This window comes from Leptosomus discolor, chromosome 2, assembly GCF_034619465.1.
Source record: "Leptosomus discolor isolate bLepDis1 chromosome 2, bLepDis1.hap2, whole genome shotgun sequence".
Taxonomy (NCBI): domain Eukaryota; kingdom Metazoa; phylum Chordata; class Aves; order Leptosomiformes; family Leptosomidae; genus Leptosomus; species Leptosomus discolor.
The window spans coordinates 67521723-67539546 of NC_141392.1; the positions used below are offsets into that span (position 1 = coordinate 67521723).

A 17824-nucleotide genomic window follows, 5' to 3' on the forward strand; every position below is an offset into this window, starting at 1 on the left:
AGCAGCCTGCTTCCCCACGCTCTCTGGCTCCATGCCGTGGGTCTTGTGATGCAGCTTTGCCACAACATCTCTGTGTGCAATCTGGAGCCCAGCTCAGAGGCACCAGCATGCTTCTGCACAGGTCCAGTTCTGGGCAAGCAGGGATTTTTCACTTGCTCTAGATCCCCAGACTGCACTCCCTAGGGCCCCTTGTCCCCGAGGGCTTCGTATGGCAAAGATAGTGCTCTAACAATACATAGCCAGTGTGGGTCAGGCACTGAACCTCAACTAGAACGCAGAGCACTTGCAAGAAGTGTGCAGACATAACTTAAACAGCTTTGCAAGAAGTTTCCCTAGAAGAGGAAATGAGTTTGATCTAGGTGGGAGCTGAGTCAGCCTTGAGTCATTTGTGGAGGTGTCTCAGCTGTACTTCCCGGAACACCCAGTATTAGCTATATTTATGTGGATTTGTCTGTTTGTTTTTTCAATTATGAAAAATTTTAAAATAAATTTGTACTCTTTTGATTTACCTGCTTTCTTGACAGTTTATGGCATAGTTAAGGCATACCAATTTTGATTTCAGGAGGGGTGAGGCTGATGCCAGGCTTCTTTTAAAATGAATGCTTTGTTATACTTGTAAAAATTAAGCTTTTTTTATGATTACTCCTATTGTATGTATTGGGTTAAACTGTTGATACTCATCAGCATACCAACTGTATAGCTTCGTGTAAGGTATTTGACAGAGAAGGCTGAACTTGACATCAGCAGAGGGAAGGCACACTGCACGCGTAAACAGAGGGAGCTTGCAGGCTATTAATGCAGAGTATTAATGTGTGGAAGCTCTGTAGAAGGCAGGCGTGGGACAGAGAGTGGCAAGAATGAAGACATGCACCTGTCCTCCATGTTCAGGCGATGTGGTGACCAGCCCTCTCCTCCCCACCTCCCCAAACCTTTCTGCTGTGAGCAAGGGAACAGTCTCCTGTGACTGGTACTTGTTATGCTCAGCAAAACCTGACTTAATGTAAATAAATAAGATTTTATCAATATGCATCCAGAATCAGTTTTTCCTCTAAGGTGGAACAACTTGCAGGATTCTGATTTGATTTGGTTTTGTTGGTTTATTTTTTCCCCTGCTTTGAACTGATCATTGACAGTATGTGATTACCACTAAGATACTAATGAAACTCCTTTCCTTTATTTTAAATTTAGGAAGTGTTTAGTGTTGGAGGGCAAGGTAGTAGGGCTGTTGTCACCCAGGCTGGGTAAATAGTATTAAGCAACATAGTATGCATGTGTTACTTGGGGATGTAGGGAAGTTTTATGTGTACTAGTTACTGTCCTAATAACACCAGTGACCTTTTCTGGTTGTTTTTCCCCAGCTATGAATATGTAATTTTTTGCATACAATATTTAGTATTAAGAATATGACACAACTGCTTAACTGTAGGAAGACTTATAGCTGGGGTTGCATGCTTATTCTAGTCATCGATGCCTAAATATCACAGTACATTTAATATATAATGTCATATACATACTGATGTGTGTGTAGTGTACTGCTAGTAGCTCAGCAGAATGGGAACTTTGTACTGATGAAATGTCAGTCTTAATTTTTGATTAACTTAGCTGTGGGCATTTTATGTCAAAACCAGAACTGACCAAATACTGCAAAATGCTATGCATGAAAATACTTTCATTTCTTTAATGTCTTGTAGATGTGCAAGTGGTCTTTTTATTTAGTCTTTCAGAGATGTTAGTGGCCATGCATAGTGGAAGGGATTTCATCAGATCTAACACCTTTAAGCAGTGGCTAAAAAATATAGCCGGAAAATGAGCCAGTAGTTAAACTGGAAAAAGAATTCTAAATTTTATACTTAGCAAAGGAAAAAATTAAACATGCAGGGTCTTCGTACAAACTGTTTAGTGTGAGTGTCTTAAATACCTATTGAAATCGCAGTTCTACTGATGAGTTAATAAACCATCCATGGGCTGAAATATTTTTTCATAAAATGTTATTTAGAACTTTTATGGCTATCCACAGAGGGTTCACAGCTGAGAAAAGGGGAACTGTGCTCAGTGAAAATGGCTTGCTAGGAATACTGTGTGCCTTAGCAACATCTGCTCATAATAATTGAGGGGGGTGGGTTGTTTTTTGGCAGAAATAAAGGGTACAGTTCCCCAGTTTGGTTGCAGTGACCAGTGCAACAGGGGGATGGAGGGAGGTCACTGTGCTGCCTGACCTGTCAAATTACAATTGGGGAGTATTTGTTGGATCTGGTTATAGAATAACAAATGAGAATAATTAATAGAAAGTTAATTGGGTAACATCAGAAAAGTTTTTTCTGGTATATTGGGATTGCATGCTTCAGTTGATACTTAGTGTACTTTTGGGATTTCTGGTTGCACCTCACCTCTGGTTCTTATAGTATATTGTATTATGAAGAATATTAATAATGCTGGAGAACAATTACTTGTTCATTTGCTAACTGATTAAAATTCATGCATAATTTATTGGGACTGGGAGAGACTTTATAAATAAGTCTCCTTGTCCTCAAGAGCTTAAAAACAAAATGCATATGCTAATATAAGAGTACGCTTTACCTCTTAACATAAAAATTTAATATGCAATGGTGTATTAGTCTCATTAATGTGAGGTTTTATTTGTGATAATCGCGCTCTTAATCAAAGTGTGTACTTCTAAACATAGCCTTATGTTTTAGAGGTTTATAACTTGGAGTTGGTAGTGCATCCTGCTCATCAACGTTTATGTTTTCTGCCCTAAAATACACTGACCTTAGAATTCATTAGTTTGACATTTAATATGTTAGTTTCACAGCAAATAAACTGCCCTCATTAAGCCCAGCTGCATTTCTGCACTTAGATGCAGGTAGGGATCTAAATTAGTTCATATGCGCATTTCTTGCAAAAATAGGGTAAAACATGTTAATAATTAATTGAGATACCTTCTAGAGTTTTGTATATCCCAAAGCAGAAGTGGTAAAATTTTCGAGCATTTGCCTTTTCACGCTGGGAGGACAAAATCAGCTCTGCTTGCAGCCACTATGGCACATTCACGGATTCCCTTGTCTCCAAACTGAGTAGCTTGAGATACAGCTAATTTAGAAAAAAGTCTGCAAGAAATCCTTTTGTACCAAAATATGGGAAATTTGGTTACTTACAGAGCTAGTAAATACACTGCTGGGAGCCAGCTCTTGTATCTGGAGGGGAAACTTTACTGCTGGACCTAGATAACCAGGGAGTCATTGGGTGAACTTTGCCATATGGGGAGGGTGGGATGTCAAAGGAGGTCTGGAGGCCCTCTGCGAGCCCCTCCATCACCACTTTCCCCCACAGGCTCTGTCAGTGACACTGGTGGGGTCAATCCCAGGAGAATACATTGTTGCAGAATATGTACAATGCTTCTGCATCTTAGCTTCTCTTGTGCGGAGGGATGGGGGGAGCAGTGATGAAGAGAGCCCCCCTCTAGGGAAATCTTTTGGTCTGGGGTTAAATATTATTTTTAATGTACTGTGCAGGAGATCTCCTCTACCTGCTCAGAGTTGCTGCGTTGTTAGTTCTGCATCGCTGCTGTGTGAAACCCCTGTGTGCATTGAGTTTAGCATTGTTGCCTAATTAACTGAAACAAATTAGTTGAAATACGAGCCATCTGGAATGAAAATGAACCTTCCATATTTATCAGTAGATTCATTTTATTCGAAAAGTACATGTTGCTTGTGATTTGTTTCTTAAAATAAATCACACCGAGGCAATGTGCTGCTTCTCTACGTAAACATTTCTTGGGGTAAGGGGGACCTCACTTTCCCATTTGGTCTGTCAATACAGTTTCGCTTTGCAGCTGTGTTGAAATATTTAGGCAGGCAGAAGCTGATGAGAACAGATGAAGAAAAAAGACAATGTACATCCTATTGTTTTGAGTTTCTAAATCAGTAGTGAGTTACTGAAGAATAAAATATTTTATGTCATTGCTATACATCTTTATTTTGTCATTCTCCTGGCAGTTTTGCTCAGTTCTGAGTATACTGAATGCCTGTAATAGGCACCTGTATTTTTTACCCTAACTGCATCTGTGGGTTTCAAATGAGCTGCAGTTCATTCTGTTTAGGAATTAATTCTGTTCAGGACTACTGTATCAACTGTTTCTTTAAGGAAAGTATGTGTGTGGCTTCTGTCAATAAAGAAAATCACTCATGTTTATGAAAATCTCAAGTTATTGCCTTAGTAAATTATATGAATGAGCAGGAACCCAGATTTTTTTTAGAAAAAAATGTTAAGTACCAACAAATATAAATCAGATAGGATTTTGTGGTCCCTAGCTGAAATTTTTTTAAATGGAAAAAGTAGCATTGGGCAGATGCCAGTGGTGTACCACTTGCTTCCATCAGCTGAAATTCTCCTCAGCTCTTCTTCATTGATGTCAGTTTGATTTTGCTTTTAACTTTTGAAATCTTTGCTGACCAAAACCTGACAACTTTCTGTGGAAAGAGTCCTCTTAATGTGTTTTCCAGCTTTTGTTTTATTGGTGGCTTTTTTTTTTTTTGGTCTCCCCTACAGAGCCACCTCGGCCGATAGCACCCCCGCAGCTGCTTGGCGTTGGGCCCACGTACTTGCTCATTCAGCTGAATGCCAACTCAATCATTGGGGACGGACCCATTATCTTGAAAGAAGTGGAGTACCGAATGACATCTGGGACCTGGACTGAAACCCATGCTGTCAATGCACCAACTTACAAGCTCTGGCACTTGGACCCTGACACCGAATATGAGATTCGGGTCCTGCTCACCAGACCGGGCGAAGGTGGGACTGGACAGCCGGGACCACCACTCATCACCAGGACCAAATGTGCCGGTGAGTGCTGCTTTGGTAAAATGAACAAACAAAGCTATTTATTTAATGATTTAATTGGTTGACAGCCTTGTTGGCTCTAATTAACTTGTAGCAAAGCAAGGGTTCCCTTGGCACCCACAGGATCCTCAAGTTTCTGGGCCGATAAGGATTTGCTGTGTCTCTTGCTTTGCCTGGTCATTGTGTAGGTTGCTGTTTGTAACCCTGGGAGGGTAGGTTAGGAGGTGGGATGTTAGAAAGCTAAGAAAACATTTTACTTCTCATGCAAGGAAGGAGACCTCATCATTTCTGGAAAGGACAAATCACCTGTTTTTCACTTCCATATTTTCACTTACATTTTAAGTAAACTTGCACATGAAGGAACTTGCATAGGAAAAACAAAAATCTGTTTAAGAAATAGAATTTTACAAAAAAATGTAATGTAGTTCTGTGTAATTTTTCTTTTTCCAAGAGGATGTGTATAGTCTGCCAAAATCTCCAAGAACTACAATGCAACTACTAAGATATCTAACTCCTAAAATACAATTGCAAATATTGTTAGGGTGTTTCCTCCATTTTTGACTACCACCACCAAAATCGTGTGCTGCTGAATCCTGCAGTCTGCTTCTGATTTTTTAGAGTGCTCCTAAGTGGCCAGCACCAAGGATATTAAGCACTGCCAACTTGGGTTATTTGCTGTTCCTTCTAACGCTGCTTAAAGTTATTTTAAACTCAGCTTTCATTAGAAGAAAGATAATATCCATGTCTCATAGCTGCAGAGGAAAAAACATATAGATTTGAACATCAGATTGGGAGGCAAATAAGTGGAAATTAAATCCTGGGGGTTTTTTCCCTAATCTCAGGACTTTTAGGGCCTGACAGTATTTTAGTTTGCACTGTATTAGACTTAGCAAAGAGTGCTGATAACAGCCTATTCAAGCCTGCATTAAAATGATTAGAGAGAGGAGCTGCAGTTGCAGGTTTCCATGTGTCGCCAGTATGTGTGCATATATAAACCAAATATAAATTAAATATTTTTTTTCACAAGTTGGTGACAGATCTCTGTGGAACAGCCTTTTGAGTTCTCATCTAAGCATGGATGACCAGTCATTTTGTTTACTTAAGGAACGTGGTCAGGGTCTGGATCAGAATCCAGAACTTCAAGCGGACTAGGTAAATAGGTATGAATCCAAGAAAATTAGACAGTGTTTTTTGAAATTGGGTGTAGTACTGTTGGAAGCTGAGGCACAGAGCTGGAGCAAGACTAAACTGAAGGCATTTTTTGGAATTTCTGATCTTATTTATAATTTAGTCTGTCTTTCTTGAGAAGTAAAAAGATCTGTGTGTCCATCTCAGCAAAGATGTCAGTCGTTGATGTCTAGGTAAGGTTAAATCATTGATGTATTGTACTGAATTGGTTTGTTCATTGTTCTGAAAAAGCAGGAATTTGAAAAGAGCTTCTGTTGTAAAGAGGCTGAGCTGAGACTAACAAATCCCAAATGTTCACGTTCTTTTTCCCAGCTCATGAAAAAATACAATTTCATTTATCCAGATTGTGACAGACTGAAGCTTTTTAGTGGGAAAGGAAAAGAAAGGAAATCATGATTTATGTGATGTATTTTTAGAAGCTAGTTAGGGGAAACAGCATTATTGTGGGTGTAATTTTATTTTTAATTTGTTTTTAACTTAACACTCGCATATAAGACACCAAAATCTAGTCTGGCTTGAAACAGATTTTCAACTCAATCCACTAAGAAATGAACCAGATCAAAAAAATTCTTGAAAAGAAAAACCTGAACTTCTGTGACAACATTATTTTAACAATAGTAAAATTTTGAGGTGTTTATTTTGCAGTAAGACTGATTCTTCTTATTCCATGAAAGTGAAGGCAAATAAATGTTACTATTAACTGGTTTCAATTAGAAAAAGGTGAGCCGGCAAGGGTTTGTGGAGACTGAAGGATTGTGCGTGGCTCGAGGGTATGAGTCAGGGACTGCACCAGGTTGAGCAGCAGGTCACCCTGCTGCCTCCTTACCTGTCTGGAAAATGAAGACAGACCTTCCTTTTCCGCAGTGTTCTCCCAAGGCTTCTGTAAGGTAACCTGCAGGCCCAATTCAATATGAGGGTTGGTTTTTTTAAAATATTTTGTTTGTAAAAGGCAAACTATAAACATAAAAATTAGTCTCTTCCGAAGAGAAGATTTATAAGAAAATGTAAAGCTAATAATGGAACAGCTCGCCCTGCAGTCTCTGCTGCTGCTAGTATTGTAGGAGAGACTGGCAGGTGATTTACTGTGCTATAGTAGATGACATCTCTGCAGCAATATCTTCTTTCTGGAGATTCTTCAATTATTCCTAATTCTTGTTTCTGACAAGATCACTTATTTTTCAGACAGATACTCTCTTTTCTGTCTAGGTTCTTTGTCAGTTTTGCCTTTCCATAGGTTTTGTACGTATTAGTTCAAATTCTGAAACAAGTTAGAATTGATTATCTGCTCAGTGTCAAATGGAATGGTGGGACATAAATGAAATTTCAGCGTGAAGTTAGACTGCTCTCTATACAAATTCAAAAGCACACATTAGCTAACGTTGATCTGATGAGTTTTTAATGTTTACATTCCAAGTAGCAGCAATAGGAAACTCACTGACACATCAATAAGAATAGGTTAGTATTCTGCTTTCTGTTTATTTAATATTTAAGCAAATAGTAGCATTGTTTTCAAATGAAGATTGAAAGTTATTTTTTTCCTTGATTCATTCAGTATTTATAATTTCATGACATTTCTTAATAACATATTATTGATCACTTGGTTTGTGCTTTACTGGAGATGTATTCTACTTCTGAACGATTTGAGTGACAATTGTACTTATGTTGGTATCAGACATACACTTTTATTATTAGGTATTTAGATAATTTTCTGTCTTCCTCATAGCTAAACCAGTGTCTGGTGACTCATTTAGTAAATGTTTCTGCTAATGCTAAACAAAATTGTTTTCTAATGAAGAGATAATTCTTCCACTAGTTAGAAGTCCTCTGACAGCCTGTTTGTCTACCTGGCGTTTCCCGGGTAATCTGTCCTCCACTGAAGCTGAGTGACAGCATTTTGCTAGAAAACTTGCATGTTGTTTTATTAGTCTGCAGTTAAAGATAGTGCTGAGCAGTCAAATAAATGAAACCACTGAGTGTTTTTAAATGGCTGAAGTAAGACTAAAACATGTGGAGCAAAACATTATTTTCTGACATTATCTTCCTTAATAGCCAGGTGGATGCTTTGTATTTCCATTTCTAAGCACAGCTGAAGTTGGTGCTGAGCGTCGTTGTGTTCCTGCCTGCATGTGGTTAGGCACAAATAATTTCAAGCTGCTGATGCTGAAGGCTCCTGCCTCCCCATCAATCCTCACAGGGCACCTGGGCTTTATTTCAGTATGCCTACACCTCTTGCCTGGTGTCATTGTTCAAATTATTCACTTCTCAAGCATTTTGAAACTAAAATGAAAGGCAGAGGATAGCACTTTAATCTGAAGTAATACTTAAGGCTGTTTTCTATGGCTTTGGAGTGTGTTGACCTTATAAGCATATCCTCTGAGTTGTGAGTCCCTTTCATTTGGGGGGCTGTAGAAAATATGTGGTAATCTAAAATTGTCCACTTAGCCTGCTTTATCAACTGTAAGTTAAAAGTTATTCTCTTACATTGGCTGCTGCTTCTGAGTAACAGCTCACAGCTCAGTTTTGTGATTAACTGATATTTTAGTGGCAAAGGAGGTCAATAGTTCAGCCTGTCCAGAGCTTAATATATGTACACAGTGGAATTGCTCGCTCCAGCTTTACTGAAGTTCAGTGCAAGGGTGTGATTTTCGGTAAAACATGAAGAATTGTAGAGCAGTTTGAGAAAGAGTCCTGTGTTTTCAGTTTTTTCCAGATTGATTGATTTAATAAACTGTTGCCTGTATTATTTGTTTGTAATAATAAAATGAGTAAGGGGGAGGGGAAGCTTTATAGCTTTATCAGAGCTGAGAATGGAACATCATTGTTGTAATTGTTGTTGGTATTCTTCTTCTTCTTCTTCTTCTTCTTCTTCTTCTTCTTATTATTATTATTATTATTATTATTATTTCATTGTTCAAAATCTTTGTCTGTCACAGAGACCTAGCTGTCAGTAACAGCCAGCCTCAAGGCTTGATAGCAGAGATGCTGGTTCAGCGGTGCAACGCTGGCGTATGATCGCCTGCAGTTGAAGGCTTGGGAGCTGGGCTGCTTTCTGCCTGCTTTTTTCAAGCACAGATTGTTTGTTTTCAATTTTGCACATTTATTAATTTTTAAAACAATATACATAGAAGACGACGTATTGCTCAATTCACCTCTAGCAAAAAAAAAAAAAGCAAACAATGAGGAAACATTGAAAAGCAAAAGCAAGCTTAAGGTTTTTGTTCATTTTCTTGAGATTTTTAACAGAGAAACCCTGGTGAGGTTGCCATTGAGAAAGTGACCTTGCATGGCCATCCAGAGAACTAAAATGTTGTTCTGATTACATAAAAAGTATGAATGATTTTTAAAATTAGTGGAGTGAAAGGGACGGTGTAGTATAGAATCTGCTTGTGCGATGTGGTATGCATAGAGTGTTACTTCGATTGGTGCTGTTTGCCTTTTACAGTTGTGGAGGGGAGGTGGAGGGTTCAAGGTGGGGATCTGGATTTATAGGCTTTGTTGTATGCTGTACGTGAGAATTTAGGATGTTGACATGTGAGGCAATGGGCTCGTAAAGTTGGGTACAGTCTACATCACAGGAGGGTTCTGGAAAATACGCCACTGAGTGGATGAGCTGTGCTCTTTATTTGTGTCTCTTGTAGTAGTGCATCTTAAATTATTATTTATGTCTTTGACAACTAATAAAACTACAGATAAATGTGTAATTTTCAATCATTTAAATTTTTTCTAAAAGTGGACAGAGAGAAAATATTTACCTTCACAACAAAGCAGTTATCTTAATGTTTCAAACAGGATCTTTACCTTCTTTCCCTCAAAGTAGATATCACTAGAGCCTTACAATATAGCTTCAAGAGAAGCTTAAATACATTCTAGGTGCTTAAATTACATGTTTTTATTACTCATGTTGTTATTGTTTACAAGTTGAACACTTTTTTAGAATAAACATGAACAACTTGAAACTAAATGAATGTGATACTTTTAAAAATTATTTCACATTTATCATTGCAGAAGAGCCCACATTACACCAATATTTATAAGTTGCTGTTTTTACAAATGTGTTTTGCACTCGTGACTGTTTCTGGGCTTTTGGCCAGGTAGTAATTGGAAACATTTAAGATCTCACTATCAGATACCAAATGCACCAGTCTCTTGTTCCATATAGGTTTACCAGTTGACTATGATATGAAGGGGGGGGGGGGGGGGGGGGGGCAGGGGAAGATATTTAAACAATCGAGGAAGTCAGGAGTAAGTAACTTCGTCATATTCCCTTTAAGATTGAATACCAGAACTGTTATTGAGAGAGCATCCTGTAGAAGAGCTATCTGATTTGGGCCATCAGCTGGCACAGGCAACCATACTCTGCTTATTGTGCTGCTTGCCACTGTTCAGATACCCATACCACATATAGAATCCTAATGATGCTTATATCCATAAGAAAGGACCATAGCGCAGCTGAGTTACCTAGCAGGAGACCAGGCAGACTGCCTAGCCAAGTTCTTGTCAGATTGTGCAAATTAAGCATAGTATCCTCTTTTTCAAAGGAGTGCAATGCTGATGACTCGGTTGAATTGGCAGTACACTGCAAGTTCAGGCACTGACCTCCCCTAAATTAGTTTTCAGCTTTTGTTGTTCGCTATATTCAGCCTTGCTTAGTATCATCTTTTTGGGTATTTGCAGCTGCAAGCTCCCTCTGCACTAACTGGAAACTTTCTTCCTGCGACATTGTGGGTGACATAATACACAACGAGACACGGGCTTCCTGAATTCTCTCGTGCTTCGTTTTTGGGATGAGCTTTGTTCACGGCTAGTTCTTTGTTGTATAGTGTCATATTCACAGTAAATCACACTGATGCTCTTCACATAGGGTTAGGGTAGCAGAACTAGGTATGTGGGTTCCTCTAGCATGGCCACCCACTTTTCAAAGCCTCTGTTGTGTTCAGTGACCTGTTCCTTTGCTGTCTTTCTGAAGTCTCTACCAGTGGGCAGGGCAAGGCAGGACAAGTTACCTACAAGTTACCTACAGCAAGACCTGGTTATGGTCATTGGCACCCAACATGCTAGCCAGTCAGGGCTTCAGTGCAAAGTCCACCAAGTTGGGGAAAGTCCTTCAGTTGTGGCGCTCTCTCTGGTGAAGGACACTAGGTCAGAATACCACTTCAGCTGTGTGACAGAGGCTGAGGGAGGAAAAGGAGCAGCTGCCAACCTCACCTGGAGCTCCCCTGTCTTGCAAGCAATTCCTCCATCTCATGTCTCACCTCGGCTTGTTCAGCAGCTTTTCCCAGAGCATAGCGTGCCACAGCACTGAGACCATCGTGATTTATCCAAAGTGCATGTAACTAGTCAATAGATCACACTTCCGAGAGGAGCACTGTCTGTGGCAAGAAAATGTATTGCAGTACATTAATCCACGGTGCCCATTCCAGCTGTAAAAAAATGGATGTGGGCAATAACTCATATTGCAGCACTTGAAAATGCTATGGGTGCACCCGAGCCAGATAACTCAGAGCCTGATTATAGCTTCTGCAGAGTTTGGGGACTGATATTCACAGATTTTTGGTCTGCGTTTGCTTCCAAAGAACATGACTGCAGGTTGAGATAATCTTACCCTTTCAGAAGACTGGAGCTCTTTTTTGAACTGTGACTTCTATTTTTAATTTCAAGTGAAATAAATAAATTTTTAGTGTGATTAATTAGTGTGTTTGATAGTTTTCTTTCATAATTAAGGTGTCTCAACTGTTTAGAGGTGCAATATTACTTTTACAGTGTTAGAGAATTGGTAAGTACCTAAATAAAACAAACTTTTATGGCACTGGCTTTTATTGTACTTTCATTTATCACACTATTAAAAAATTAAGCAGGGAAAATTTTAATAAGGTTTTGAAAATTGCTCTGGTCATTGCAACACTTAAATGTACAGTTTTGGAAGCACCCTAATTTTTCACTGTTACTTTGGCACTGTTGGCAGAGTAGTGTGGAGTAGATAAGGAGGGCTGTGAGTAGCAGGAGTGGTGATGTGGAAGGGTGGAAGAGGAAAGCAGTACCAGCAGCATGTGCTGGGGGAGGGATGTTGATAAGATTTCCCAAATGCATTTGTTATTCTTTCTCTCTCCCTCATATGTCTTTCTCCTCCAAAACCATGACAGAGAAATATTGTGTCATTCATGCTATCATGAAATCTGGATAAAGTTCGGATGAACATCCTCCCAAGGTTAGGACAGGCTTCCTCAAAGTCCTGTTTCTTGTTGGCATTGATTCTTTGGGCCTTATTCTGCTTGATGAATCTTTGGTTTTAATTTAATTCTCGTTTGCTTTTTAAATTTTTTTCAACTTTGTTTCACTTTAAAAGTGGGCAGCATAACTCTTCCCTCCTAATTTGAACCTAGACTGTGTGAGGCAGAATTGAGTGAATCCTGCTTTCTTAATTTTATTTCTCAGTAAATCCTTTTTCTGGTGCTGAGAGGGGGAATGTTTATACCTCAGGTAATCAGTAGGTCCAGAATCCTAAAATGACTTGTCAAGACTCTTAATGTTACCTGTTTAAAAAAAAAATAAAAAATATCTGGAGGAGTCCTGGAAAGTTCCAGATGACTTAAAAACAAGCATTAAAAGTACTGACATGAAGGATCAGGATCACCCAATTAATTAAAAGCTTGTCATCTTGACTTTAATTCTAAACAGGATAATGGAACAGCCAATACAAGGGTTGATTAATGAAGAATTAAGAAAGTAATATAATTAGAGACAGTCAACAAGTTTATGGAATACTGATCTTGTCAGAATAACTTGATTTTTTAAAATTAGATTACAGATTTGGTTAATAAAGGCAATATTGTTCTTCTCTAATGCATTTAATTTGATATAAAACATTTTGATTAAGAAACCAGAATAAAATCAACTCAAATGGAGAAGAACTGACTGATATATCTAAAACCATTTTTATGGATTAATTGAATAAACATTTCTATTTGGGTCCTATCAGGAACAGTTCCATGTAATTTATAAAGGAAAACTACGATAAAGCTGGCAAATTGTAAAAGATTATGAAACTGATAGGAAAAAAACCACTCCAAAAAAAGAACTGGGTTACTAATTTACAGTGGTTTGAATTGAGCGATGTTTATCTTATGTTTCAGGTAGCCCAGCTGCAGTATAATAAAAACAAAGCAGTGCATATGGACAGAGTGGGAAAACGAGGGGCTCAGGCCTTAGGCAGGGGCTGATACGACGTGGAGATCACAGACCATTGGGCTGAGCACTTTGGCACTGGAACTAGAAGAGCTCCTGTAGTCCTTGGCTGTGTAAACCAGAGGAAAATTTCTCATGCTTTCCTTAGTATTAGAGAATGTTTTAAAGCTTTTGAAGGTGCATGTTTGAAATTGCCCTTTATCCCTATCTCTCCAACTCCTCCCCAAATCTGTGTAGCATCCCGTTCTACAGCATGGTGTTGTACAAGAGGTTCTTATCAGGAGGATTAGGAAACCAAAATAAAAGAATTGTGGGAAGAACTTAAAATCTGGAAACAAAATTGTTATGGTGTGATGGGACCAGAATTTATACTATTTTTAGAGATGCAGACATGATTTAAGCAGTGATTTCTCATGTGGTTGAAATTTATTTTCCTTGTTTCACACCTCCAACCCCACTGCATAAACAGCCTACCATTTAATTTGTATACTGGTATTTTTCATTTCATATTACCTTTTAAAACTATTCCATTTTATGCATTTTGTTTTCTAGGTCATTAATTGCTGAAAGCTATTTCATTACTCCTGGAAATGGCAACGTGTTTAATTATCATTCAGATATTTAAACATTTCAGATACTAACAGTACCATAAGCACACGTTTTGCAGTTTATTACCTTTCTTTTAGAGAGTTAGACTCAACGTGAGGGACTGGTGAAAATATATTTGGCAATGTACCTTCTTTTGTGTGCAAAATAAACTCTACCAATTAGGCTGAAATGTCAGAGCATGGGCACCCATTGGGAATACCATGTGCCGCACTCACAGTTTACAACTTGTAGCAGCTTAGATGGTTACAAATAAGTAAACTAGTTCAGTTGCATCATATTTCCTTAAAGTAATGACCTTCGAACACAGTTCTGAACTGCAATTCAAGAAACCCACTTTCTGTTTGTGGCTGTTTTGTCACCTTTGACAAATCAGTTCACTTTGTCTCCCAATGCCATTTGGAAAGTAGAGTTAATATGCATGTTTCCCCAGCAATTTCTCTTATGTTCATTTACCTCATGTGATGTGTGTTTGTTTTGGTTTGGTTTTTTGGGGGGGTTTTTTTGGGTTTTGTTTTTTTTTTCCCCCTGGAGCAAACACCTCCAATTTATAGTGCTGACTGCAATGAGATCTTGGTATTATCTGTCTGAATGCTTTCCACTGATAAATAGTTTGTGGTTAGAATTTAGTACAATGAAGACCACATGTTAGAGAAGAAATTTTTATTCATTCAGTGACAAAATTTTGTTATTGATGTAATTTTTGTGGCCCTGTGGATGGAGCCCCCTTGAAAATAAACAAGTACAACTGCTCTGCATTCAGCTTGTAGTGTGACAGAAGTTTCTTTGTATCTGTCCATGCAGAGTCTCCTCTTGGTGTTCATTTGATGCGGTAAGGGCTAGGGAGTGTGGGAAGAATGCAGCAATCATACTGTATTAAATCAGTGGAGATCAATTTATTCCTGAACTTGATTTTTTTTTTTTGGCTGTCTTAGCACTTGTCCCTTATCCTCTGAATGGCCATAATTAAGGAACATGCTAGATGAGCATGTTCCTTTTGTGTGTGTGTGTGCCACTTCGCCTCTAAGGCTTCTTAGGTTGCCATTACAGAGTTTTGTGTGCTCAGCTTTTTTTGTTTTTATGGAACACAACCATATACCCCCACCCCTGCTATTCCTTCCCTTCACCTGTGAAACACAATTTAAAAGTTAGAAGGAAAAATACAGATGCTTCTGTCTAAACAATGGGTGAAGGAACAAATAGTATGTTGTAGAAATTATTCACATTGGGTAATGTGCTTGTAGAAGTTCACAGATCATGTGGTGATGAATATAGTATAAGAACCTATGCAGAAATGAAACAAGTAAAAAGTTTTGTAGGTATAACTTATCTTGCCTAGTGGTAATTGGAGAAAGTGGTGAGTCCATATTTGAAAGACAAATTAAGATGGTAGACGTTTTTCATTGTCACTTTACTGATAGGCATATTCAGAGCATAAACCCATAGTTTATACAATGAGGAAAAAAATATGCAATAGTAATATTGTATAAAATCAATAAACATATATAACCATGATCTTTACATCTTACTGTGAATTATTTAGTTCTGAATTTACTAGTTGTCATGTGTTTTAAATAGAGTCCATTCACAAACTTAGGGGTTTCTTTCTGTTCTAATTTGATCTGGTTCGTACTGTGGAAACAAAAGTGCTACCACTCTTCAGTATTGCCTTCTCAAATCAGCTTACTGTCCCTGTGTTTCAGAAAGGATTTGCAAACTTAAAGTGGGAATTCTGAGTCCGTACAATGATTTCTGTGGTGATTCTGAGTGATTTAAAGATCTCTTGGCAGTAGATAAGCTGTGGGTTCCAAGGGGTGAAGCTTCAGCTGGGCTGCTGCACCTCACAGGGAGCAGGTTCTGTGGAAGCCATGCTCTTTCAGTGTGCTCTGGAAATCTGCCTAGTGTACAGACTTAAATTAGAAAATATCAGATGCTTTGATTATACACTTCATTCTCCTGAAACTAATCCCTTAGATGCTTTACATATTCTCTCAGTGCACACACATATGCCCATGTGTGATTTTTCCAGCCTCTGAAGAGCAGCCTTCCTGCACCGGTAGTAAGTGTAAGGCTCTCAGGTGTGATGGACGTGCTTCCTTCCGCCTGTCTAGGCAGTAACTCAGGCCAGGAAACAAGTGCTCAGCCAGTGTAATAAAGAACAGCAACTACAAAAACCTGTAGGCTTTACAATATGGTTTTTCAAGCTTAGAATGCAAAAATCTGGTTTTAAATTTCCTACTATTATTTTCACCATCCTTCTGTGTTTCGTCCTATGCCTTACTCAGGCTGATGTGGGCTTGTAGTGCGGGTGAAGTATGACACAGCACTGGCAGCTCATGTAGAAACTCCAGTACTGAAGGTCTTATTTTATGGACCGTGGTTTGCTGAGTTGTTTTCTGCACAGAAAAATTGCTAGTGAGAGAAAATGGGGTACTCAAAGCAGTGTAACTTCTATAATACAAGTTCCTCTCAGTGGATATGATGGCATTTAAAAAAACGTGGAAGTCATTGTATATGGTGGGGTTTTTTTCTTTGAAATTTTAATAACTGAATCCATCTCTTCGAGTTTAGCCATGTAAGGAGTAGTTTCCTCTATGAGGAACAAGAACACAAAGGTGAGCCTGGACTGCTGCGGAGTAGGATGCCCTGATGCTGGGGGGTTGAGCGTTGATGGGCAGCGTTGGGAAGCAGAGCTCTAACATAGTGGCCAGCCTGTAATGTTTTAATTTCTGCAAGTAAAGTGTAATTTTTCATCCTTGGTAAAGTGAGTGTCTACCTATTTAGCAAGGGACAAAGCATAATGTCATCATTGGAGAGATGTATTGTCAACTTGGACAGGTGATATTTAAGGAGCCTGAAGAGAGAAATGACCTGGCAGTGTAACAAGACATATCACAAGTGACTGTCTCAGAAAGGATGAGAACAAGACAGACAATTTCCATTACTTCTCAGTGTTAAGGTGCTAGTGTTATCCCCTAAACAACCACATGCTCCAAGCAATAATCATGCACTGTCTTCTTCTGTACTAATATGAAAGCGGAATTCAATCTCTTTGACACATATTGCTTCAGCTTCTGACTTGTCAAGTTGTTCTCTGCTGGAGCTCGGCTAATATATAGTGAATGGGCTTTGTATACTGACTGAAATGGGAAATAGTTATCCAGTTTCCTTTGAAGCTGGCCACAGAGGTGCCTAGAATATGCTAGAAGAGAGAGACTTTATTTCTGGTAGCCTGTAAGTTATTGTCGGTTAGGAAAACTGTGAAACCTCAAGCCCTTCTTCAAACTGGCTCCTCTTTTGAGTCCATTCTCCAGCCTGACCCAAGTAGCCTGTAGCTGGGTACTAATTCCTGTAATAGCTTGCAGGAAGGCAGTCGTTCTTATTCCGCTGTCTTCACAGCAGTGTGTGTGCATGCTGGGTTTTATGGCAGAATTTCATGCCTTTTTTTTTTTCCTTCTCAGTGGGAACCTATTTTTGCAACAGCTGATAGAGAGACTCTACATCTTCTGTATCACTCAAGTCCTGCCTTTCAATGACAATAGTCACTGTCATTATGATATTTTGCCTATCGATGAAATACATTTTATAGTAAACTTGTTTTAAATCTGAACTAATAGATACTACTGTTGCAACTGTTAGATTTCTGTCTACGTAAGGAGAAATTAAGTTATGACCTATAAAAATGAGGCACATAAAAAACATCCTTCAGTAATAGTCAGTGCCATCCTGGAATTTACTGCTTTTTCTTAACCTGAGATGTGGTGGAACAACCCCCTACTTCCATATTAGAAGAATTAATCTGAATCAGATACAATAAAGTAATAAAAAAAGTCAGTATCTTATGCATAACCAGAATAACTTTTCTGATAACCTAGTATTTATTTACTATGCCTGTGTTTCTGTTCATTTTAAAGCAGTAGCATAAGCTTTTCTTTTCAAGGTGTTTCTTTTACAAGATTAATTTGTTAAAGGGTTAGGATAACTGGATTTTTTTTTTTAGATTTACAGA

General features: G+C 38.6%; 1 protein-coding gene across 1 annotated transcript in view; it reads left to right on the forward strand.

Moving 5' to 3' along the window:
* The window catches only part of PTPRK (protein tyrosine phosphatase receptor type K), a 416718-nt gene that overhangs the window by 238839 nt on the left and 160055 nt on the right, over nucleotides 1-17824 (forward strand). The window contains exon 7 of the mRNA XM_086461237.1: nucleotides 4549-4842. Coding sequence (XP_086317363.1) covers nucleotides 4549-4842 — 294 coding nt within the window. The remainder of the gene's footprint in view (nucleotides 1-4548; nucleotides 4843-17824) is intronic.